The sequence below is a fragment of the Ambystoma mexicanum genome, chromosome 5p (assembly GCF_040938575.1).
Source record: "Ambystoma mexicanum isolate Mex_15411 chromosome 5p, UKY_AmexF1_1, whole genome shotgun sequence".
Lineage (NCBI taxonomy): Eukaryota > Metazoa > Chordata > Amphibia > Caudata > Ambystomatidae > Ambystoma > Ambystoma mexicanum.
In genome coordinates, this window is record NC_090930.1 from 275,714,300 (window position 1) to 275,739,102 (window position 24,803).

The 24,803-nt window shown below is 44.9% G+C and overlaps 1 protein-coding gene and 1 non-coding gene across 2 annotated transcripts; both read left to right on the top strand.

Annotated features, from left to right (window-relative positions):
- The first annotated feature begins 13,235 nt into the window (after window positions 1-13,235).
- Window positions 13,236-24,570, top strand: RPL39 (ribosomal protein L39). Its single transcript, XM_069612698.1, has 3 exons — window positions 13,236-13,367; window positions 13,981-14,084; window positions 24,316-24,570. Exons 1-3 carry the CDS (start codon window positions 13,365-13,367, stop codon window positions 24,362-24,364), a joined length of 156 nt encoding a protein of 51 aa, XP_069468799.1. The 5' UTR covers window positions 13,236-13,364; the 3' UTR covers window positions 24,365-24,570.
- LOC138481871 (small nucleolar RNA SNORA69) lies at window positions 18,463-18,599 on the top strand. The gene has a single exon (XR_011274463.1). It is a non-coding gene; the product is annotated as a small nucleolar RNA SNORA69 (small nucleolar RNA).
- Window positions 24,571-24,803: the final 233 nt, after the last annotated feature.

The following is a 24,803-nucleotide window of genomic DNA, read 5'->3' on the forward strand; positions in this document are numbered from 1 at the left end:
GATCAACCCTCTTCATGCTTTGGGCAGTACGTTCAGCTTTCAATACTGTGCCTGGGTCATAACCTCTAACTTCAAATGTGTGTCGCAAAAATGTAGATTCTTGCAAAAATTAATTATTGTTAGAACAATTTCTGCATGCTCTAATGAATTCACCTTTCGGTATGTTGGTAATAACAGATTTTTTATGGCAGCTAGATGCATGTAAAATTGCATTGACTGCAGTGGCCTTTCGAAATGTTTTAGTCACAATTGCGTTGTCCTGCAAACTAATTGACAAATCCAAGAAATTAATGCTTGAACTGCTGCACTCGTGAGTGAATTGGATACCCCAATCATTATAGTTCAAGTAATTGACAAATTCATTCAAGCATTCTGTCTCCATGATGAAACCCAAAAATTCCATTCACTGGGCTGGTTCTAATTCCGACTTCTCCCAGTTTATTAGGAATCCTAACTGCTGCAATAATTTTGTTGTTATCCGGATCTGTTCTACTAACGTCTCCTTGTCTTGGCACATTATGCAGTTATATCGTCCAGGTATAGGATCAATCTGATTCCCTGTTCTCTGAGGTGTCCCACCCCTGGTTTCAAAAACTTGGTGAAGCACCAGGGGGCTGACGCCAGTCCCAACGGCAAGCTTGTGAATTCCCATTTATCTCCTTTCCAGAGGAACTGTAGTAGTCTCCTCTGACTCCAATGGATCAGTATCGTCAGGTAGGCGTCCCTGAGATCTATCCCCGCTAGCCAATCCCCTCCCTCTCTGCAGCATGTCTCTCAGTAGGTGAATTCCTTCCATCTTGAAGTGTCTGTATATCAGAAACGAATTCAGTTCCCTGAGGTTTATCACTGGTCTGACTTTGTGTTTGCCTTTTACTAAAAACAGGTTGCTTTCAAAACCTTCTGTCCCTCTCTGGCCAAGCTGATCGCCTTTTTTATTTTCAGCAGATCTACTCTGTCTAGCAGTGCTTGGTCTTCCCTGCTGAACCATATCTGTTTGGGTGTAACTTCATGTATTGGTTCTTGCCAGAATTCTACCCGAAAACTCTGAACCGTCTGAAGTACCCAAGCATCTGAGTATATCTGGAACGCACTGCCACCTCATCTCAGACTGATTGAGTCACACCTAGCCTTTCGTAAAGCTATCAAAACTAGGCTCTTTGCCTAAAAGGCCTCCCAATGTGATTCTCCTTATGCATTATTCCTGTACCTGCATAACATTGTATATCTATGTGTAACTATGAGACCTATGGTCACCCGCTTTGCTAATCACAAGTCATCTCACATTCTGTAACAGCGCCTCGATGCCTTATGGCTGCAAGTGCGCTTAACAAATGCAAATGAATACTTTCTACCCAACTTTGCGCATGCAGCCTCACTCTCCCACCTACTGGAGGTATGCCCGCTTCTAACTCTTTCACTAGCACGCTTTTTCCTCTCACCTGTGGCATTTTGATGCTGCTGCCTGCCGCTGCCTCTCCAGCCTCTACCTCTGCCTCTTCCTCTGGAAGCGAAGAAAGGGTTGACCCTGCAGTCCTCTTGTTCCCTCCAGTGATGTCTGTCACTATAGGACCTTTGGTACTGATACCGGCTGGCCAAACGGCCCATGCCTCTGACAGCCCTGTCAAAAAACTTCCATCCAAATATCTTTTTGAGGGAAGCTTGCGCCTTATCCATAGATGCGTATGTATTGGCAAACTTAGCCATGTCTTTTATAAAAGACTCTCCAAATAATTTTCCTTTGGCGTGCCGCTGCCTGTTCTGATGTGGCCAGGTCCCCTAATTTCGTGTCCATCTTCATCAATATGGATCTCCTTCTTTCTGTGGCTATTGCAGTATTTGTATTATCCAGCAGACATATTGACCTCTGGGCCCAGCCGACAATTATCTCCGGATCAATGGTTTCTTTCTTCTGCTTGGCCTCCTCCGCAAGCTGCCATATCCTTGCGATGGATCCAACCATATCTAATAATTTATCTTGGCAGGATCTCCAGGACCGGTCTATGCCCTTTTTTATATCTCTGCCGTACCTCCCCAGGAATGTTAGCATACTTTCATCAATCTCAGGTGTTTCCGCCACTCCATCTGGCACCCTGGGTCTGGGGCATTCAGACCTCATTTTATTTCTGGCCTGTTTGCTTACCTCGGGTGCACTAGCTCATCCAGGTGTCATGATTCCTGCCCCTCATGTCCCCAGCCCTCTAAGATGTCAGGCTGGAGCCAGGCCACGATCACCTACATGGCCCTCAAGGGCCTCTCCATCCCTCCAAAGACCCACTTGGAGTCAGACTTGGCGCTTGTGGCACCAGACTCACTCACTCCCATAGGATAACATTGGGGATTGGACTTGTAGTGCATTGATGGGGACAAGATGGATGTCCCCACATATTTCGGTTCCCAAAACTGCATGTGCAGTCTAGTAATTTGGGTGTGGTTCAGCCCAGAGACACCTGGGATACCCAGAGACTATTTATGCCATGCCCAGGCTGAGAAACATGCTTTGTGTTTTCTGCACCTGCAGCGTGGCACTGACCGTGTTTGGATCGGTCTCCAGTAGGCCTGCATGCTCAGCTCCTGCAAGAACAAGAGCACCGTTAGGAACAGCCTTATCTTGCGGCACTTCTGTCCATCATTCATCGCTTCTTCTGTTCTGCGGGCATCTTCGGCGGTGTCATACTCATCTCGGCACACCGCGTCCTAAGGAAAAGGGAAAAGAACAGAAAAAAGGCATTAGTAAGCATTCAGCAAATCTTCGCTTATTTTTAAAGGCTGTACAAGCTTCAAACACTTACCTGAATCCCAGCCGCTCTGGGGGAACTATGTCTCCGGAACTTCTCATCCATCTGGAAGAGGGAAAAGACACTCCAGGTTAGCGTGGAAACATCTAGAGGCGCCGCATACCGTGCTTACTCACCGCATTTCTTCTTCATAACCAGCATCCACGCTGAAAATGTCGCGGCACCTAAAAGACACAGAAAAAGAACTCAGTTCAATAGAAATATGAAAGGGTTGCATCGCGCATCGCGCTCTCACTCACCTTAAGCGCTACTCATCTCAGCAGCACGTCGCCATCCCCGGATGCCGGCCATCATCTAAGGGAGGAAAGGAATGAAGTTAGAGAACTGTTCAAAAGACTCATTATACTTACCTGTCGGACTCTTGCCAGTTAAGTAACTAGGCAGCAACGAGCCCGCATCATTCAACGCGCCCCGCGCCGAAAGCAGGACAGAGAGCACACTTTCCAAGAAAACAAGGTGAGCTGTGGATCAAAGGGAAGGGTTGGACCCTGGGGAAGAAGGGGTTCAAGCACAAAGAGACAATAGGGAGTTATACTCTACCAATCCTGTGTTTCAGGCCCAGTCTCCATTCGAGTTGACTCCAGGGAAGAGTTTGAGGTCGAAAGAGGTCAGAACAGGCTGAGTGACGTCCCCGTGGATACCAGGTGAGCGTTACACTGGGTCATATTCATCCTCTCGCTGTCCTTCATCTTCCTTTCTGCCTTTCTTGCTCCTGGGCTCTCGCCCATCACTCGATGAGGAGGTCTGTGCTCGTCCGACTTGCTACTGCTCATGCAGTCTTCGTCAGATGTGTCATCCGAGCTGTAATCATATTTGGCTCTCGACCTCGCCTTCCTCTTGCCACTTTTGCACCTCTGTGCCCTGCAGGTCTTCTTTTTTCTTCCCCCTTTATCCATGTGTGCTTTTCTCAGTTCTGTCATGCCCCGAGATTAAGTCACCAGGTCCTCCATTATGCCCCTTTCCTCTCTCCTGTGGGGTCTGTCGCCACTTGTTACTGTCTATACCGCCTGACTCATTCTCATGCCACTTACATGGGGTCCCTCTGAGTCTTCCTCTGAGTATCCACTCATTTATGCGGTTGTTTCGTGTGTCTTATCTGTGCAGTTAACCTCAAAATACACACTTTTCTTCATAACTAGGCGGTCTACTCACACTTTCTCCGTGAAACTCACCTCCTCCTTATGTCAGATATTGTACCTTGAAACAGTCTTTCTTGGGATTCTGCCCATCAACTTTCTCTTTGCAGCTGCAGAAATTGTACCTGCAATGCTGCTTTCTTTCTGACCACTAGGTGGCGTGTGGCTGGCTTCTTTCTTCAGTGTTCCCTGGAAGAAGTAACCTTCTACACCACTCGTAGTGGCTACTGGCGTTCGTCTGTTGCCCGTATATATATATTTTTCTGACAATATCCCTCGCGCGTGTAATTATCTACCTAACACTCTGCCACGGAAATTCGCAATGGTGCCGGAACCTCTGAGGTCCCGTCGCACCCGGTGCGAACTTCCGTGTGGCAGTCCCTCCTATCGAGGCTCAGGAACGCCGTAGCTTAAAGCCCCATCGCGTTCCCTATCACTAATGCGGATACGCTCCACCAAATGTCTCCTTTGTTGCGCGCTTTGCGCTATGTAAATAAATACACTCACGCACGCACTGACTTGCTTAATCACATTCACACACTACTGAAATAATCATAAAAGCACTTGGCTCAGCAGCTCGAGCAGCAGAGAAAGAGGAAGAATCACGGAAGTTGACAGGGTTTATCTGGAAAGGTTTATCATGACTGGACTTGAAAAGACACGTGTTGAAACAGATCTATGAAAAACAAACTACAGATTCACCTTGGTTATTGGGAGTTGTAGTTCATTGTTAGTTTGTTGTTTCATTACGTTTAAATAGTTATTGCTGCTCGAGAAGTAAAGAGAAGAATTGAGCATAATCAGAGCCTCTGAGTCTTGACATAGAATTGTACAGTGTAAATACTGCAGTAAAGGTCAGTGCTGTAACCAGTGTGTTTTTATAGGAGCAAATGCTGGTATTTTGGGGTAACGCCATTACAAGTGTGTTTTTACAAGAGCAAAGCCATCACAAGTGTTTTCTTACAGGGGATACTGGCTTTTTTGGGCAAGGCCATCATGTGTGTGCTCTTGCAGGGGACAAAAGTAGCATGTTGGGACAAAGCCATCAGAAGTAGGTTCTAACAGCAGCAGATACTGGCATGATGGGCCAGAGACATCAAAGGTGTTTTTTTACACAGACAAATACTGGCATGTTGTGGCAAAGTCATCACAAATGTGTTTTTATGGGGGAAATAACTGGAATTTTTGAGTAAAGATATCTTACAGAGGAAAATACTGGAATTTTAGGGCAAAGCCATTAACGGGGTGTTCTTACAGGGACTAATACTGGCATATGGGGAAACCCTTCACAAGTGTGTTCTCACATGTGTACATTCTAGCATGTTGGGGTAAAGCCATCACAAGTGTGTTCTTTCAGGGGTAAATACTGCCCTTTTGGGGGCAAAGCCAATGAGTTTTTACAGGGGAAAATACTGCAATTTTTGCAGTAAAGCCATCACAAGTGTGTTCTTACAGGAGTAACTACTGACATTTTGGGGTAAACCATCACAACTGTGTTTTATATAATGCAAAATGCTGGCTATTTGGGACAAAGCCATCAGAAGTGTATTTCTACAGGGGCAAAGTCATCACAAGTGTGTGGGTCTTATAACAACAGGTACTAGCATTGTGTGTAAAAGCCACAAGTGTGTTCTCACAGAGGCAAATACTAGCATGGTGAGCTGAAACCAACATAATGGTTTCCTACACAGGCTAATACTGTCATTTGGAGGCAAAGAATCACATATGCGTTATTACAGAGGCATTAGTAGCCTTATAGGGAAATTGCTGGCATATATTGTAGCCACCGGCATCCTGAATATTGTGATGAATCCATTGGAGTCATTACGGATTCCCCGGCAGTGACCTCCTCCCATGTGGCCAGGGGAAAGCAGCCGCTACCTGACCCTGAACCTGGAGGCGGTTTCACGAGGGAAGATCACGCGGGAGGAGACAGCTAGCGGGGAGATGTCATGACTTAACTGGACAAGATGCAGCATCTCCCCCTTTCCCATGAGGAAGACCCCCTTATACCGAATACCCTTTTCTATGAGGAAGACCCTCTGATGCCCCAAATCCTCATGGTGTATTGTCAGATATGACAATAACTCACACTGCTCCAACATGACACCTTTTTCTCATAAGGTTCCTTATTGTAAAACCAGTAACCAGAACTGTTCCAATCCCGTGTGTTTAACAACATATAGGAACATCAACTCCTCAAATTCTTCAAGTACTAGGATGAGGAAGATGCAGAAGTTGGAACCATGTACAAAGAACTTAAACCATAATGATGTCAAAGGCGGCGTCCCACCGCAGTTGCGTACCTGGTTTGGCGCAGTGATCCGTTGCGATGAAGTGTTGTCAGGTGAGTTGCCCCTGTGATGCGGGAAATCGTTTTGGCAAAACTCTGCGAATATGATACCTAGTGTTGCCAACCCAGCTCCCCACACCACGCGGTTACCTCCCCTGTATTTTCATGGTGTAGGGACAGTGCGAGCACTGAAAGGGGAGACACAGCAGGTGTAGCAAAGTCTGATAGCTGGATACTTCAAGGCACAGGCCCCAGCAGAGAATTCCGTGGCCAGGAGAGGAGGTAGACCACCAGGCAGGCAATAGGCAAGGAAAGGCAGGAGCAGGCAGAGACTGACAAGCTGGCAGGCAGGAGGAAGGCAAGCAAAGGAAGGCAGGCAGGGGAAGGCAGGCAAAAGCGGGCAGGCAGGAAAACCAAGGAGAAAGGCAGGGCAGGACAAAGGCAACAGGCAGCACAATCAGAGCAAGGCCGGCAAAAAACATAGGGGAACAGCAGCAACCTAGTACCCTGCTGGAGCACAATAAGACACGCCTTGCCGCTGTGACAGAGAGCTTAAATAAGCTTGCAGCACAAAAGAGAGGCTTCCCTGCGTCTTTTGGCAGATTCTGCCAACCCGCAACATTGCTGCCATACTGCGCATGCGCAAAACACGGGACCCGGGCCCCAGCGCATGCGTGGTACTTTGGACATGGGGGCGCACGTAGAAGCATGACCCCCGGTACAAGCCTGGGGGAGTCCATGCCGGAAAGACCAGCGCCAACGCAAATACTTGTGCCAGGAGACAGGGCGCTGACAGGTAAGTGGGGGCACTATGTGTGGCTTGGGCGGGAGGTGATGGGGCACAGCAGCACGCGTGCGGCATGGGTGCATGACAAATGAGAATTCTAGTTGTTTTGCTAAGACACTTGTGCATGACATTTCAACTGAACAAGTGCACTGTTCAGGAAGGCAGGTATGGAGAAGACTTTGGCTCCTGTTTGAGGGCTCACGAACCGTACACACCGGAATGGCGGAGCAGAGGAGGCTGCTACGAGAGGGACAGTGAAGCAGAGACTGCAGTGCCATGGAGACACTGGGAGACGTGGAGAAGGTCCTGGGCACTCAGCGAGTCGAGAGGCTGGTGTTCTCCATTTCGGATCCCGAAAAACTAGCCAGCGAAATGAATTGAAGATACTCAAACAGGCCGCTAAAAGGCCACCAAAATGGGGGAGGACCCCCAAGGGTCACAACACAGATCAATCCACTAAGAACGAAACAATCGTTAAAAATACTGTATTTATTTAGAATTTGTACTCGTTAAAATAAGTATTAAATCATCTGAAGTTCTGTACAAAAAATACGCAAAGTGACAACATTAATGTATCAATCATAAAGTGCATCGTGTAAAGTGACTGAGTGCTAGTTTCACTGTTGGCTGTAAGTGAAAAAGTCAAAGAAATAAATCACAGTAGACCTAGATGCTACTAGATTGATCCCAAAAAGGGGTTTCCCGGGCGAGCGAAGAAAGTCACTCGATAAGGGAAACCACAATCGCCTATTCAGATCTGAAGGCAAAAGGGCCAAACAATAAATCAACAAAGGGCAATCTAGTCACTAAAGGATCATGCAGCCAACCACAATGGTTAGTTACAGCACTGCACAATATAATGAACACATAAACATTGAAAAAAATGCTAAAATTAGCCAAGGGATGCTATGCGTCAACTACTCTTGTGTCAGGACAGGAACAATGTGACATACAGTACAATAGACCTGGCACAATTAACAGATAGTAGTTTCGATGGAGACAACACGTCTAACTCAAAAGCCGACGATATCCATCTTCATCAGGACGTGGCATTCCCGTAGGCGTCATAATTCTTTGAAATTCATCTGTGTCTTAATTTACACAATATATTTAGAGAACAAGGTTAAACATTTCACAATGTATAAAACACACCTAAAATGTAAACACAGAGGAAAAAAGAAAAAAGAAAAAAAAATAGAAATTTTAACAGTTGCATCAACAATGTGGAAAATAGACATATAAAAGTGGATGATCTGTGAGTGAATCCCAAAGGGCCCAACCCGTTAACCATAGCTCAATTGCGTCATGAGGTCTGAAAAACAATGTGGGAGAAAAGATATTTACCATAGTCTCAACCAATTAGGCTGGTCCCGGAATCCTGTCGATAAGTCCAGGAAGTATTAATCAGGCCGTGCTATAGACTGGGTCTCTATGAATTAGACCTAGATGTAAGGGTATAAAATCACACATAAGAATGTCTCCAAAGGTTTATGTGCAGTGAAACAGGAGTATCCAAAGTGGCAAATTCAGCTACATATAAAACAAGATGTAAAAAAAGATAATGAATCCAAAAAAGCAAAAAGGAAAAGAGAAGGGAACCATTTATATCCTAAAAGTGCAATGGGAAACAAAGCCCCTCCCAATTGGAATACCATATATGTAAAATACATATCAAATATAAATGTAAAAAATAATAACGAAAAGCAACAACATGCCATAGCCGCGGCAAAGTCAATAAGAATTGTACCATATAAGTGGTGGAATAAGTTCACGTTATAGAATAACAGCCAAGGGATTCAGGCTGTCAATTGATGGAATACACCCTCCGGGATTCAAAACGCAACGAGGTAGCAAATATATATGACAGGCTGACAAGTAATGTCACATAACCAGAAGGACCTATCTCACATCATGAAAGATTTATTGTATCTAGGTGGATGAGATTGCCTTCTAATTAAGTATACACTGTGCAGGATCCCCTGTCAACATTAGTATCTGGGAGTCCTGTTGAACACTGATTGCCATTCCTCCTGAGCGTTTAATCCGGATATATGGCTTTGAGTATTATATATCCACCAGTGTTCGCGTGAGGCAAGTCTATTAGCCGTAGCATATTGGTCAGGCCCTAAAACACGCTCTAGGCACCACCATTGTAAGTCCTTACAACTATGTTGATACTCAATGAAATGCCCCACTAAGGGCGAAGACAAATTATGCATTCTAATCCGGGATCTGTGCTCTGAAATCCTCAATTTTATAGGTCTCGATGTCTTACCTATATAGAACTTCATACAATGGCACGTTATAACATAGACCACATTCTTGGAATTACATGTGGTGTGGTCCCTCAATTTCCAAGGCTTGTGGTTAATGGTGACGGTGTTGGTAGCCGTAGTAAATCCGCACTGGCAACACTGTCCACACGGGTAGTGGCCAGTGACCTTCTCCATGCCCCACATTTGAGTGATAGTTAATGGTGCCTTGGTGGCATTTGACCTGTCCGCCTGAGATAGCCAACTCTTGAGGTTCTTTCCCTTTTTGAAGGCATACATCGGACACTCAAGGTCTGCTATATTCATTTGGAGCAGTTGCCAATGTCTGTCTATAGCCTTCTTAATCTCTGCATGGTATGTGCTGTAAGTCATAGCGCAGACCATGTGTGAGTGGTTCGAATTTGCACAAGTGTTTTTGGCCAATAGTACCTCACGGTGTTGGTAACGTGCCCTTTTACGTGACTGCCGCAGTATACGCCGATGATACCCTCTCTTGGAAAGTCTATCCTCTATAGTGTTGGATTGTGTCACAAAGTCCTTCTTGTCGGTACAATTCCGTCTAGCCCTGAGGAATTGTCCATAGGGGATGCTTTCCCTTAGGGATTGGGGATGAAAACTCTCAAAATGTAAGATCGTATTACGGTCAGTAGTTTTACGATACAAGTCTGTTGTAATTATTCCATCCTTTGTTTTTAGTTGGAGATCCAAAAAGGAAATAGACGTACTGCTGGTAGACATAGTGAACCGTAGATGGTCATTTTGGGAATTAATCCATGTCAAAAATTGATCAAGGTTTCCCTTAGTTTTGTCCCAAATAATGATGATATCGTCTATATATCTCTTATAAAAAATGATGGATTGCTGGTAAGGGTTGGAATCATCAAAAATGGAGACCTTTTCAAAGGCCCACATAAAGAGGGTCACGTAATTGGGAGCAAAGGCTGCGCCCATTGCGGTTCCCTTGACTTGTAAGTAAAAACTATCTTTGAACCTAAAGTAATTTTTAGTTAGGGCAATTTCTAACAAATCTACAATAAATTCACTAGGAACCAGCTGCGGATCACTTCGAAGGTCCAGGAAAAATTTCATAATCGGCAACGAACTCAGACTGTGGGATATTTGAATATAACGATTCCACGTCTAAAGTAATAAAGAAATTATTAGCAGAGTCAAAGGGAAGGCCTTCCAGGTGGACAAGGGCATCAGTAGTATCTGACAAAAAAGTGGGAGTTTCGGCAGCCAAAGGTTTGAGAAAATAATCAATAAATGTACCCAAAGGTTCCAAGATGGACCCACAGAGAGACACAATCGGTCTGCCTGGGGGATTAAGCATATTCTTAGGAATTTTTGGAAGAATATAAAACAGAGGGGCCCTCGTACCTTTAGTTGTGAGGAATTGGAATTCTTTGGAACTCAAAATGTCAGCATCTTTGCCCCGTGTAGCAAGTGCTAGAATTTCATTCCATATTCCTTCTGTGGCGTCCCCTCTAAATTTGAGGTAAAAATCAGGATTATCAAGTTGTCTCAATACTTCGGTGTCATAGGAAGAGGCATCACAGACTACCACCCCCCCACCTTTGTCAGCCTGCTTAATAACAATAGTTGTGTCTTGCTTGAGGTCTTGAAGGCTAGTCCACTCCTTTTTAGAGAAGTTGTAGCAACGGTTGTGTTTAGAGTCAACCGGGGAGAAGAAAATAGAATGGAAATCACAAAGAACGGCGCGTTCAAAAGTAACAGTTTCATTGGATACCATGGGAGATGTTGGCATAAATGTGGATTTAGGTTTAAATGGTGTATTAACGTTATCATCCACATTACTGCTGTTGGTTCCAAAGTAGTCGCGTAACAGTATTTTTCTAAAAAAGCCCCGGAGTTCCATTTCTAGATCCATTTGGCTCGGATTTTGCATCGGAATAAAGGAAAAACCTTTCTCAAGAACCGCAATTTTATCTAAAGTAAGGGTCCGCTTAGAAATGTTGTAAACTGCTGACAAATCTGTTAACACTGGTACGATCTCCTCCTTGTTTGGAATATGTTGTCTATGGGGGGTGGCCCTGCATAGGGGGACGGAAAAGGGAGATTGGGTGGAGGGAAGGTCGGGTATGGGCCTTGCGGGCCATACATTGACATCTGCATGTATTGCTGATAATGCCAATTTTGACGACCTCGTTGCCCCCTTTGTTGGCCTCTGTTCCACTGACGTCCTCTTTGGCCACGTGTGTTTTGGTTCGGAAAGGAACCACTGCCATCGGAGGAACTATCAGAAAATGTAACTCTTTTTCTGTACGACTGTGGACCTAAGTTAGGATAGGAAGGAACGATCCATTGACCAGGTCCCGCATAATCAGGGCTCAAATACGGGTAAGCAGATTCTTTAGAGAAGGTAGAGATGTCCTTCTTAAGTTTTTCCATCTTTTTATTCGTAGTGAGTTTGATAAACTCTTTTGTGTGTTTGTCTATAAGATCAAGTTTTTCCTTTATGTTTAAGATGGTTGTGTCGAGAGCAAAGGCAGCTTCTGCTTCATCTATCTCATTGCCGACGAGTACACTTTTCTTGAGGGCTGTGTTAATGGTTGATAAAGCTGACCTGAGACGCTGGAAGAAGCCGATGAGACTACCAGAATCTAGCTGGGACACTGAGGCAATTTCGGCAACCATGCCAATGATGGCTTAAACATTGTAACTTTGAGAATACAGTGAAATTTTTATTTGAAGACAAGAAAGCAGAAAGACAAACCTCAATGAACTGTGAATATCTGGAATGTAAATGTGGGGCCAAACTGAATGAAACATTGCCACAAGCATATATATCAACACTAGGGCAATACCTACAATATTGATGATATAATGGAGCATATGATAAGTCCTGGGGAACCACAGACACCAGGCGAGCAAAGGACATTAAAAGTCCTGGGAAACCACAAGCCCCAGGTGAGCGAAGCATGAGAGAAGTCCTGGGCAACCACAGACACTAGGCGAGCAAAACATATGAGAAGTCTGGGTAAATCAAAAACACCAGGCAAAAACACCAAGCAAACACCAGGCAAATTAAATGTATATGAGATATATGAGTTGATATAACTATAAAGACATGGCAGGGGAGTATGCCAGGCAAGTGAAGTCGCATTAAAGAGACCTGGTAGATGAGTACACCAGGCAAGTGGCAGTGCATAAGGAATCCTGGCAGGGGAGTAAACAGGTAATCTGCAAGCCCCAAGAAATGTTAAAGAAAGACGTTGCTATACAGACCACCGAGAAAGTTGCATTAAAGGAAATAATGGTGTTTTGTTTGTTGAATCCTGGAAAGTATGATGTTAAAGAAAGACATTGCTATTCAGATCACAGAGGACATTGCATTAAAGAAAGACTGTTTAAGACTTGGTTGCCTCAATAGGAATCTTGTGAGTCCAAACAAGAAATCAAGCAACTGTTTACACAAGTGACTATTTGTTGTACAACTGAGAATCCGAGGGAATGGATTCACCCTCTGGAACCAAAGGTTCCCGCCCTGGAGAACACTTGTGTTGGAATTATTCTTATTTTTGTTGTGAACACTTATTGGCCCCATGAAGATATTTTCCCTTACACATAATAACTTCGGTTCCCAAGGGCGTTCAACCTACCAGCGCCTTCAGACCATACCAATGCTACATAAGGCGCTATATAAATGCAAAATAACATAACATAACATGTATGAGTATAGGGGATTCCTGGAGATTTCCGATTTTGCGATTTTTAAAAAATAGGAATTTAGGACATAATTTAACATACACAAGGCTATAGCCTATAGCAGGCCCACGCGTGCACATCTGCTACAGAACCAGGCAACGCCGGAGGATATACTAGTAGAACCTATTTCCAACCCATTCCTCCCAGTGTAATTCTTTCCTTTGCTTCTGCACTACTAGATACGCATAACGTTCGCTGGGTGGCGCTGCGTTCTTTCATTGTCTGCCTCGTTCACTGCCAGCCGCTCTATCCGTGGAGGCTCGCTGGTTCCGCCCCTTTAGCCCCTGACCTCCCGGAGAGACTTCCTTTTTCCGATCCGCCATTGTGGTGTCAGGGTGGAAGTTTTTCACTATGGTGAGTGAATCGGTGTCCATCGCCTGTTGTGGCGCGGTGAATGTACTCGCAGCTATTCCCAGGGATCTGTGGTGTTGTCCTCCGCGTGTTGTGTAGCAGAAACGGAACCTGAGAGGAGGATTGTCATGGGAGGCAGGGCGCAGTGGATGCCTAGCAGGGCTGAAATCAGATATCTACCGGGCAGTAGCATGGATTGTCTAGATGTCTGGGTCGTTCAGTATGGTCTTGAATTAGGGGAGTTTGTGTGGAGCGTTCGCTGTTGTGCCAAGCAAGGGACTTTACTGACTCATGGAATTGCAGTATCGGCCAGTTAAAAACTAGTTGTTGTTATCTGTATTAGCGTGTTAGTCCCACCATTTGGTCCACGGCAGGGCTGGCAAAACCTTTCCCCCTTCTAGAAGTTAAGGAGAGTGTCATTTAAGCGATAGCAACTGTTACAGCGCTTTGACATGATAACCGTAGTAGGAAGCGCTATGATGCCTTGACACTAAGCGACTGCAGACTCTAGCAGTAGTACATTGTCTTGTTTTCATTCGTTTAGAAAGCACATCAAAGATGATTTGTACACTTAACGTTCAGGACTGATGCTGCCCCCCCCCCCTTTTTTTAACAGTCCTCCCACAAGACGTTCAAGATCAAGCGGTTTCTCGCTAAGAAGCAGAAGCAGAACCGACCCATCCCACAGTGGATCCGCATGAAAACCGGTAACAAGATCAGGTAATGTCTGCATAAAGGAGTTGTGGGCTGGTGGTTCAACTTACCTGGAAAATCGTGTAAAACCAAACGAACCCCGTTTAAAGGGCCGCCTCCGACCTAGCTTTCTTTCTCCACTATGAACATGGCACAAATGAGGTGTCAGACCGGTATATTTGTTTATAATATGTGTTAATTATCCGATGTTAGTCTTAAACAGGCATGGTTCCCCCAACTACTTGCATCACTTGTACGTACAAGTAATAGTGTTCGAAATTGAGGGGAACTATGTAGCTCATGCTTCTACCCTAGAAGAGCCTGGTTAGCTTAAAACAGTGACAGGAGTTACTTTTGGCTTCCTAGACTAACTGATAAAGGACAAACGCAACTATGAATTTAAGTGTGCTTTTGGGACAATCTATGAATGAACCTTAGAACACAGCTATATGACATTTAAAGCTTATTGGGTCATAAATGGATAAAACTATATTTGTATTTTGTATTTATTTATTTGTATTGCGCACCTTGCCCGGAGGCTTGCGGGCGCATGTTTAGTAGGCAGTTACAAGTTGCAGAGGAGAAGTTACAGGTTCCAGGAGAAGAGGTTAACAGTTACATAGGTAGTGATACAGTATAACATGAACGGTGAAAATGACAATGATACAGTATAACATAACGGGTGAAAATGACATAGATAATAACAACAAAGTAGCAGTACCCAAGGTTACAGTAGAAGGGTACGCGCTGTGAGCAGTTACAAATTTACAGGATGTCTTGTTCCCGTAACCAAAGTTTAGCTTTGGTTTTGAATACGTGGCAAAGCGGAATGTTCCTTAGTGCATTGGGGAGTGAGTTCCAGAGCTTGGCAGCAAGGACCGGAAAACTTGACCCTCCTGCCGAGCGTAATTTGAAGCTGGGGATGTCCAAAGTGTGCGCCTGGGCAGCTCTCCAGGGTCTGGTGGCTGTGTGATGCGAGAAACGTGATATTAAGTAGGCTGGAGCTGCATTGTTCTGTGCCTTGTGTGTGAGCACAAGTGATTTGAGTGATATGCGGTGCAAGATAGGTGACCACTGGATGTTGCGTCTGATGGTGGCTATATGATTCCGTCTAGGTATGTTGAATGCTGCCCTAATGGCGTTGTTTTGTGTGACCTGTAGTTTGTCCAGATTTCTTTGGCTCGTCCCAAGGTATAGGGCATTGCAATAGTCTATTTTGGATAAGATGAGGGTTCTCGCGAGGGTCAGACAATTGTCTGGAGTCAGGAATGGCCTGCAGGCTGTAATCAATTTGCAGGTGTAGGACGATGCAGAGACAACAGCATTGGTTTGTCGTGTGATGGACAGGGTAGAATCAAGGTAGATTCCTAGAGTTTTGGTGACATTGGCCACTTTGATGTCGATCCCGTCAATTGTGAAGGAATTGTAGTTGGCGTCAAGTTTCGCGAGTTTAGTTTGGGAGCCCAGGATGATTAACTCTGTTTTTTCGTCGTTAAGGCAGAGCCCATGATTGGCCATCCAGGCCTGGATGACGGAGTAGACCGTATTAAGAGATTTTGAATCGGTTACAAAATCACCAGTGATAGGGATGAGTATCTGGGTGTCATCCGCATAATTAGTGTAGGAGACACCCAGATAATCAAGGATATCAAAGAGTGGTTTAGTAAACACATTGTAAAGGGTGGGAGATACACAGGATCCTTGTGGGACTCCACAGGGGACGTGGGAGGGGTCAGCCGCTGCTAGTGGAGAGAAGACCCTCATGGTTCTGTTGGCAAGGAATGAACTGATCCAAGAAGTGGCTGCTTCCGAGAAGTGGGCGGCGATTTTGTTTTCTGTAGCGAGCTATGTACTAGCGCCTCATTCCCCAGTGGTAGTTCCTGGTGACTGCTGCATATCCAGCAGCTGCTTGTAGTTCTTGCTTATCCAATCTTTATTTTGAGCCCTGAAGTAAGCAAGAGGGAACTTTGTCAAATGTTCATACCAATTCGTAGTGACTACTCTTAACAAGTCTCCCTGTCGGCCAACCACAATTGTACTGGGCACAGTGCAAGTAAGTGTTCCATACGCAACTACTTGCAAATTAGCAGATTGTACTGTAGTACTCTCCTTCACCCAATCATTAGCTTTTTCAGTTTTCTTTAGTCGTTTTTAAATATGGCTATTACCCTTTGAAACTAGTTCATAGTTTGTGTTGTGAACACATCCACGAACTGGAAAGTTGGTCACCCATACCGTCTTCCAAAAAGCCATCATACAGTTAAGTCTCCAGTATGTATGACATTGTGCCCTATTAGTGAAGGATCCTTTCCTCTAAAAATCCTCAGGCAAGTCTTGCCTTTTCTCACTTTCTGTAAGACTGGCCCAACCACTCTCGCATTTCCCTATTCGCCCACACTTCTCTTAATCCTCCTCCTAAACCCATCCATTCAGAACACAGGATTTCTGGATATTCCCATTGACCGTCGACCTGTGCTTTTTATTTTCCCACTGCTCCTCTCATTTCACCAGACTAAGGTCTGGTTTCCCATGCACAATATTCCTACCGGGCACACGGCTATGGTTGAGCTGATGTAGCATAAAACGCGAGTAGGCCAGACAGCAAGTCTGCATTATGCTTTCCCATCCAAACCCTGTCACCTGGGTGCATGTGAAAACTTAACAAAGGGAGCTGTCTTATTCTTTTACACCTGTTTTTCATTGCTCTCCTTTGCTTCTTCCTCATTTACAGACCCACAGGCTATGACAGAACCATCAGACTCCCTGAGTAACTCTGTATTCGCCATACTTGTTTCTGACCCAACTCTCACTGTTGGTATCTAAACATCTGGTTTGGCACCATCTTCAGCCCTATGACCCGCTATATCATTGACAACATGGGAGCCCTTAACCTGAACCAGTCTCATATCCGGCCCCACCCATGTTGCAGGTCACACTAGATGCAGCGTTTCGCTCATCCAACTTTATTTTCTCAGCCCTGACTGCCTGACCGTTGCCCCCAGGATCCTGCTCTGAAACAAAGTAACCATTTGCCCTGATTTATACTCCACCATTCTCTACTCCATGCCCAATCTCCCCGCCACCCCAGACCTTTGACCAATGGCTCTTGGATGCTCTGTTCCCCCCCCCCCCCAAAACCACCATACAACCACACATGAACTTCCCCCGTGTGGTTCAACCCTTAACAATAAACAGGAATGACACTGCACCAACCCTGCACACCTCAAAAAAAAGGCGCCCTGGCTTGATGAGTCTACAGATTTGAAATCTTGAAACCCGGACATGCCTTCTACACCTCTCGCATCACCAATGCACTCCCCAAGATTGAGTTCTGCCCATTGTCTCCCAGGCACTGTGTGGCTCCGACCATTACTTCATACAGCAGTTGATGTGAACATTGCCATCCATGCCAACTACCAAACCCATCCCCCACTATCCAGGCACCCAATTCAGGCCCTTTTCAAATCCGTCTCCCTTCCCAAAGCTTCTCTAATAGCTGTTCCCCAGGGGACCAGTGCCCACCGGCCATCCTCTCCTCCGCCTGTGCCGGCATTCTTGCCAGATCCAAAATCAACCACTCACCAGATATCTTCATCATAGACTGCATGGCCTACACCCATCTCGGCCTCATTGCGGGGGCCCACAGCCTTCTTGACCCGCCCTGTCTGGGACGACCTTAAAAACAGCAGACTCTGGGCTGCCCTACTCCCATCCTCTGACTTCTCAGCTGCCTTCCGAAACGATTAACCACACCATCCTCACTAACGCTTTGACCATTGCCTAATGGATCATCTCTTGCTCCTTTCTGCTTTTCAACCACTACCTTTTGCTTCTCCCAAGACGACACCCTCGAGATTCCCCACTCCTCACCACACCCAGACCTGGCATCCTGCCTCTCAGAGATTGATCTCTGGATGATGCACAATTACTTGCTCAACAACCCTGAAGAAAATGAAATCAATCTGCGGCGAAACAGCTCTCATTCCCCCAACCTATCCCATGGCCGCATTCATTGGGTCTGGCTACCACTGCATCCCCCATTGTCAAAAACCTAGGGTGGACATTTAACCTCAGACCCGGCCTTTTCCCTCCACATGAACAGTCTGTAGTATTCCTCCGCTGCGCACATACACCATTAGACATGGGTGACTACCAAGGTCTTGGCCACCCTTGTATAACTATGACTGATATGCACACACGTGTAATAGCAACTCCCAAATTTCTGGACCCCGGTCCGTCTGTGGGCGTTCAACCAAAAGCACAGTGGGGCCATCATTATGGTGCAAGGCGCTATAACAAATGACTGAATGGATTGCTGGCTGATGTGGATGTTTTTCTCTACTGTTCAAAATATTTCAAGTGTTGTATGTTTAAAAAAAATGTTCTATGCATGCACATGATGGTAAAAGCAGGTCGCAATTGCAGTGCTTCATTTTGTGGGAGCACTGTCATTAAGCCTGCTGAAAGAAACTGATGTTAACAATTTGATTTCACTCGCTTGTGGATGAAATCCAATGTATACTTGTAGTAACATCTACACTTACTACATTTTGTATTTTTTTTCAAAGTATCACAAATTGTACTGCAACTGATGTTTTGGTTTGCATATCTTCACATAAACTGAGCTCCCAAGGCCGCAATGGTACACCCTGCCTAAAGTTTGAAGTGGTCATCTTGCCAGCCTCTAATTTTGTGTTGGTGAATCCACCTGTTGGGTTTGTGCTCATGGACTTTGCAACACAGGGAACGCCGAATTTAGATGGTAATCAATTCCCACATACACGTAATTTCAAGGGTTTTGTTGCGTTAGCTGTGGTCACCTTAACTAAAGTGTTTTTTTTTCTCTGAATTTCAAGGGGTTTGTTATACCATTATTCAAGGGGACTGTACATGTTGCACCAATAGGTTTCTTTGGGGCTCATTAGCAATGGCCTTCGGCTGTGTCAACTATTCCATTGTTCCAATCGCTTTCTCTGGGGTCCACTGGCCATTTAGCTATGGCTGCTATTCATATTGCACCAATAGGTTACTTTGGGGCCTGCTACCCATGCCCTTTGGCTTGCACCGGTAGCTTTCTTTAGGGCTCGCTTGCCATTGCCTGGGCAATGGCACAGAGGCCCTTTACCTCCTGCCTAGTGATCAATGTTAGTGTAAACCACTACTTTTTTCCCAATTTCCACGGTATCCCTCCAATGTCTAACTACACATAAGCACCATTGGCGATATAGGTATCCCCTTAGGGAAAGGGGGCACCCAAAAACCTACTGGGTGGAATACCCCCCAAACCTCTCCCGGAGATTAAGTCAACGCTTCGGCCCAAGTAGTTTAGTTCTTTGGTCCAATTCCGTCCACTGGTGTTTGTGCGTCTGCATGGAAACATTTGGACTTTATCTGTATGGAAAAACTAATGAGATTTGGGTGATAAATCTTGCTCAATTTCCAGTCTGGGGTGGACCGGGACAAAATCCGTCATAAATGGTCACTGAATTTCCTGGACCACTAGCTGTGGCCACTGTATATGTTGCACCAATGGGTTTCTTTGAGGCTCACTAAAGACCACTACCCCCTTGAATAGTAGATGTGATCACTGTAGGTGTGAAATGTCCCACCCCGATTTACACTTGGTTGCTCTGTTGTGGCCCAGTCCTCCCAGGCATGCTCCCTTCCTCTTTCCATGTCATCCAAAGCCGTCATGCAAGTCTGCACCTCTGCCATTGCTGGTGGCCATCTTGATTGTGTTTGTACAGCAAGTGTACACAGAATCTTTGAGTACCCTGGTCTCTTGCTGGATTGCTAACGGCCCCAATGCATGCAGTGGTGGTCTCAGCTGAGTGGTAAACTTCAGCTTCTACGGCTTGTATTATTTGCTTAATTTTATTGGCTTTTCATCCTGCCCCATCTGTGCTGGACCTTTTTGCTTGACGGCATTTATGCTATATAGGCCAGCTTAGTTCCCATCCATGTTCTGCATACACCACTATTTGGGGATGTACTTTAAAGTTGCATGCCTTATTGTATATTAGTAGCCGATGATTCGTGGGCTTGTTTTTAACAATGCTTTGGCTTTTTCAGAAGTTCTAATAGATTTCTTGGCCCTTTAGAGAGATTGGGCTAGGTTGTAATACATCTTGCTTCCATGAACCCGTGGTTGGCCATCGTTTGGGAGTTGCTCCTTGCCCAACGTTTAGGATTAAGACTGTCCTTTTATCTTGGGTTTCTTTGGAACTACGTAGGTTGGCAACGTCCTTCTGTAGATTAGTAAACCTGGTATTTGGTGTATGAACTGTTTGGCATGCCATTATGGTTGGGGTGCTGCAGCCTCATGCAAACCCAGGAGCCCTTGTGTAGACGGCTGCATCTAATAAAAACGTTGGGACACCGGAGGATGTGTTGTGTATCTAGGTGGTCCGAAACACAAGGGTGGGATTCGATTTGTAAGCTCCCAAATGACTCGTAACCTTGTGCCTAGCCTTACCTAAAGATAAGAATTGTCTAATTGTTATACTGTGTTTTAATGCTACAAATATAGCTATTTAGTAGTGCAGCTTTTTTTTTAAATAAGCTAATGCGCTCTGGCGATCCTTTAATACAATGTTTTGGGGATTTATACCCGGCTCCAATGCCATTGATATGGTCTCTGGTACTTTGGCATTTGTGAAAGATTAGGTTTGGTTAGTGGGGATAAAGGAGAAATGCATGAGCTTTGCTGTTTGCTTGGCAAGTGCAGTTGGAGGAACCGCAGTTCTGCATGTGGACGTGTTTTTCTTCATTACATTTAAAGAATATGTATCCAGAATGGTGCCTTCAGTTGTCTTAATTGGATGTGTTGTGAAAGGTTAGCCAACTGACAGTTTTCACGGTGTATTCCCTAGGTATCTGTGTCGGGGTTAAAGGCTACTATGGTTAGTATCTGAACACAGCTACTAATTTTCTTTCTTTCCGGGGGTGGGGGGATATGTGATTGGGAGTGCGTCAAAACACGTATTGATTTGTAGGGGGGGCGGTAATTAAACCTGGCTTTCAGCAGTTTTCAGTTGGCATAATTTCTAGTACAATAATGGCGTGCTACTAGAATTGTTTGGTGCCCGGTTGTGTGGTGGGCTCAAGTGTGCCCTTGTAGCGTGGAGGGTTTGAAACAGATTATTTTTACACGTCCTTATAAACCAGAAGGGATAATCTGGGTTGCCAAGCTAATTGACGAAGTTTGAGTGGCAGGCGTTGGGTGTGTTAAAATCAATGCATGGATGATCTCCTTTCAGCGTTATAACTACTTGGTCTTGATTGGTCAAAAGTGGCTCCTGGTTGCAGACACGTGCTTCAGATACAAGTAAAAGCCTCGTTGCTCTGTTAATTTCTGTCTTGAATGGTAGCAGTTCATAAATACTATTACTGCAAAATATCTTGTGGCTGCTTGTTGCAATGGTAATCTGCATGTTGGCCAACTAATGTAGTAGTTAATTGAGGCTGTTCAAATATTGTCAAACGGTTCAGTAACGATAGCCAGGATGGTTTCTAGTTGCGGTTTTAGGGATATGGAATGCCTTCCCAGGGGTAATGCAGCTGCAGTTTTATTTGACTGCAAAAACAAAATCGACCCGACCCGCCTGTGTGCAATGCTTCAGTCACCCTTTGTAACATGAAAGGCCGGAATGCTATGCTGATCATGTTAATCCCACCTCCCCCCTCCCCCTCGACTTCAAGAGGTAGATTTCTAAAACTCTTCCTTCTGCGGAAATTCCACCTGCTTTGGCGCTCTACCACCCCATCACACTTGCCTTTCTGATAGGTCTAGCTACCTGTCCGTGTGCAGTACCGACATTCTCCACTACCCGGCGGTGTACAATGGCCTCCATTGTGTGTTGCTGAAGCACCTCTAAAAATATATTATCAATTCTGCCGCTTAATGTATAGATAATAAGCCACAGGCCTTGCACATTCAAGGTCACGTACTGGGTTAATTCTTGGTTTACACACTCTACCTGGAGAAATGCATTTACCCCAAAGTAACTATTTACCAGTGCTTTTTGTCAAATGGTGCTTGTCGTTAGAAGCGCACTTCATATTTGGTGCTGTCAAGCATGCACAAACTTGTGTTTGCAGTAAATAAAAAAATACGTTCTAACATCCCCATCCTTGACAGCAAGGTCGAGTATCTTGCAAATGGCATTTGCCCTTCATAAAAGCAATGCTAGTATATTTTGCAAGTCCTAGCTGTTGGTACCGCGTTTGGATAGCTGGGTTTGTAACAGGAGTCATGCATATTGGTGTGTGAACCCTCTAATGAGTTTTAAGCTATTGTCTTGTTAGTATCTGGATAAACCCAGGGAATTTCTTGGATTGACTTGGAATGAGGCTGGACCTTGTCTGACAGGCCTAGCTGGTGAAGATTGATGGTCTTGTATGCTTTCAAAGGACACGCTGCATTCTCCCGTCAGCCAATCGTCCATATGAGGGTATCTGTTAAGTTGTGACTGCGCAGCTGTGCTCTCACTACCTCTAATACGTTTGTGAACAAAGGGGGTGCTGATGCAATTCCAAAAGTGAATTTTTTTTTACTTGAATTTTTAATTAAAGACATTTTTTAATTTTTACAAGGGTTTTCCCAACTTGGAGAATCCCGAGGCGAAAAACGAGTGTTTCTGAGTCCAGATTCCTTTCCTCAGTCTCTTTTCTTGTTTGGTTTTTAAGCGCTGCAGATGCCTCCCTCTTTGCCTTTGAGCTTTAGTCTCCTGATTTCAGTGACTCTCTCGCTGAACCTAGCTGGTTTATCAATCCAAAGGCTGCTTCTATTAGTTTCACCAATGTCAAGGACCAACGTGTTGTCTCTCCTGAGATTAGCCTGTTCCACAAAACCTCTTCCTCTACTGTTAAAGCGAAATATTTCAATTAAAAATGGTGTCAATCTTGACACTTATGGTGGCCTGGGCTCATAAAATATGGCGGTGGGTATTTCATGTGGTCATATAATCCCTCCTTTTTTTAGGAAGGGAATGTCTTCTGTACCTTATGAAGAAATGTTTTAAAAAACACGCGCGTCCTGGATGACCACAATTGAATCTAGTGTAGGTCTTTTGGTACTGGCTTCAGCTGGGGGCTGGTTTTCAAAGTAGGCTTCAACCTCGGCACTGGATTGCACAACGTTGACCACAGCATGGCAGATTTTGCCCAGCACTTAAATCTGCACTCCTTGAATGTTTTGGGTTTACAAGCGCCGACATGGTAGACACTTCACGCCAATCTCCCCAGGGTCTAGTCTGCTCTCCAGTTTGCACGAACCCAACAGTGATGGCGTGACAGAAATGTCCATATATGTATGGTATAGTGAGACCCGGCCCCCCGGTGCGCGCTGACTTGTAGCACCAAGGGACAGTATTGGTGGGGATAACTGCTAACTGCAGGCTTAACTGTGGGGGGTGTAGGTTTGAGACTTAAAGTGACTGGTCCAGACAAAATCACAGGTATTGGTTACTTGCAGCGCAGAACACATTGCTGGTGGGAACGCATCACAAAAGTTGCCCTTTATTTTTCTTTAAATATAAGGGGCGCTGTGTCCCTTTAGCAGCCCACTGATGGGGTGTGCTACACTGTCGACATAAAGTTCGAAAAACAAAGGGAGCCATTCTCTGTTACAAGGGACTGACCAGTTAGGCCTAACTTGGTTAGGCCTATGTGTGGGAGGCAAAAGGACTGCACAAAAAAAAGTAAATGTGCTGGTTACTCCAGAAAACAATGGGGTAGGGGGTAGATGCTAAAGTTATTTTCAAAGTCAATTTGACTTCACTGGTTGTGTATTTCTGTTAGCATTTTTATAAAATGATATATAAACGGGCCGTTTTAGGATAAAATGGTTAGTTAGTTATGACCTAGTGTAATGGAAGGGCAGTTTGGGCTGTGCTGTTTGTATTCTGGCATCACTGAATCTTTGTCATCTTTGACCTGGGATTTGAGCATAACCAGAAATGTAGCTCCTCGATGCTGGTCAGTTATTTTTTTTTCTTTCGGTAATGTGCACCTATCCATTGAACATAAACTAGCACCGTTGCATCCCTGTTGAACTACTGCCAGGGCCTACTCTAATTTTTATTACAATTGCTCATGTCGCTGGGGGATTTTGATAACCGTTTATGACCACCGTTGAACTTATCTTGATTTGTATTTGTTCATTCTGCCTAGCAATATTCGGTGTGAATCGTCTAAGAAAATTGTTTACTGAACATATTCAATTTCAAATTCATTTTGAAACTTTTTTTTTTAATAGGTACAACTCCAAGAGAAGACACTGGAGGAGGACAAAGCTTGGATTGTAAACGCAAACTGCAGACTGCTCTGTGGATGGCAAACTATTTCCTGTACTTTGAGAACAGTTGAAGACCAAATGTCATTATGGTGGCAGGTTGCCACGGTTTGTTTGCTTTTGAGGACTTGAAAAAAGTCTAGCCTCAATACCACCTGGCACATGTACCTGCATTGTTGCAGGTGAGAAAATTGATGGAAAAATAAACTGAACATGCTATTCTTGTCGTCCTTCCTTTAAATATCGAAGTTTTGAGCAGGTTATTGCAGCAATTTGTACACGTTTTGTCTCAGTTTCAGTCCAGCAGGCTCTCTCAATGCATGTTTTAATACCATGCAGGCTTCCTAGGTCGGCTGGAGTGGATTCTGTTTGGGGGAAAAAAAAAAAAAACTCCCCGGGCCCCCTTTTTTTTTTTTTCTTCTCCCCCTGATATTCCTTCAGTCTGCTTTTCA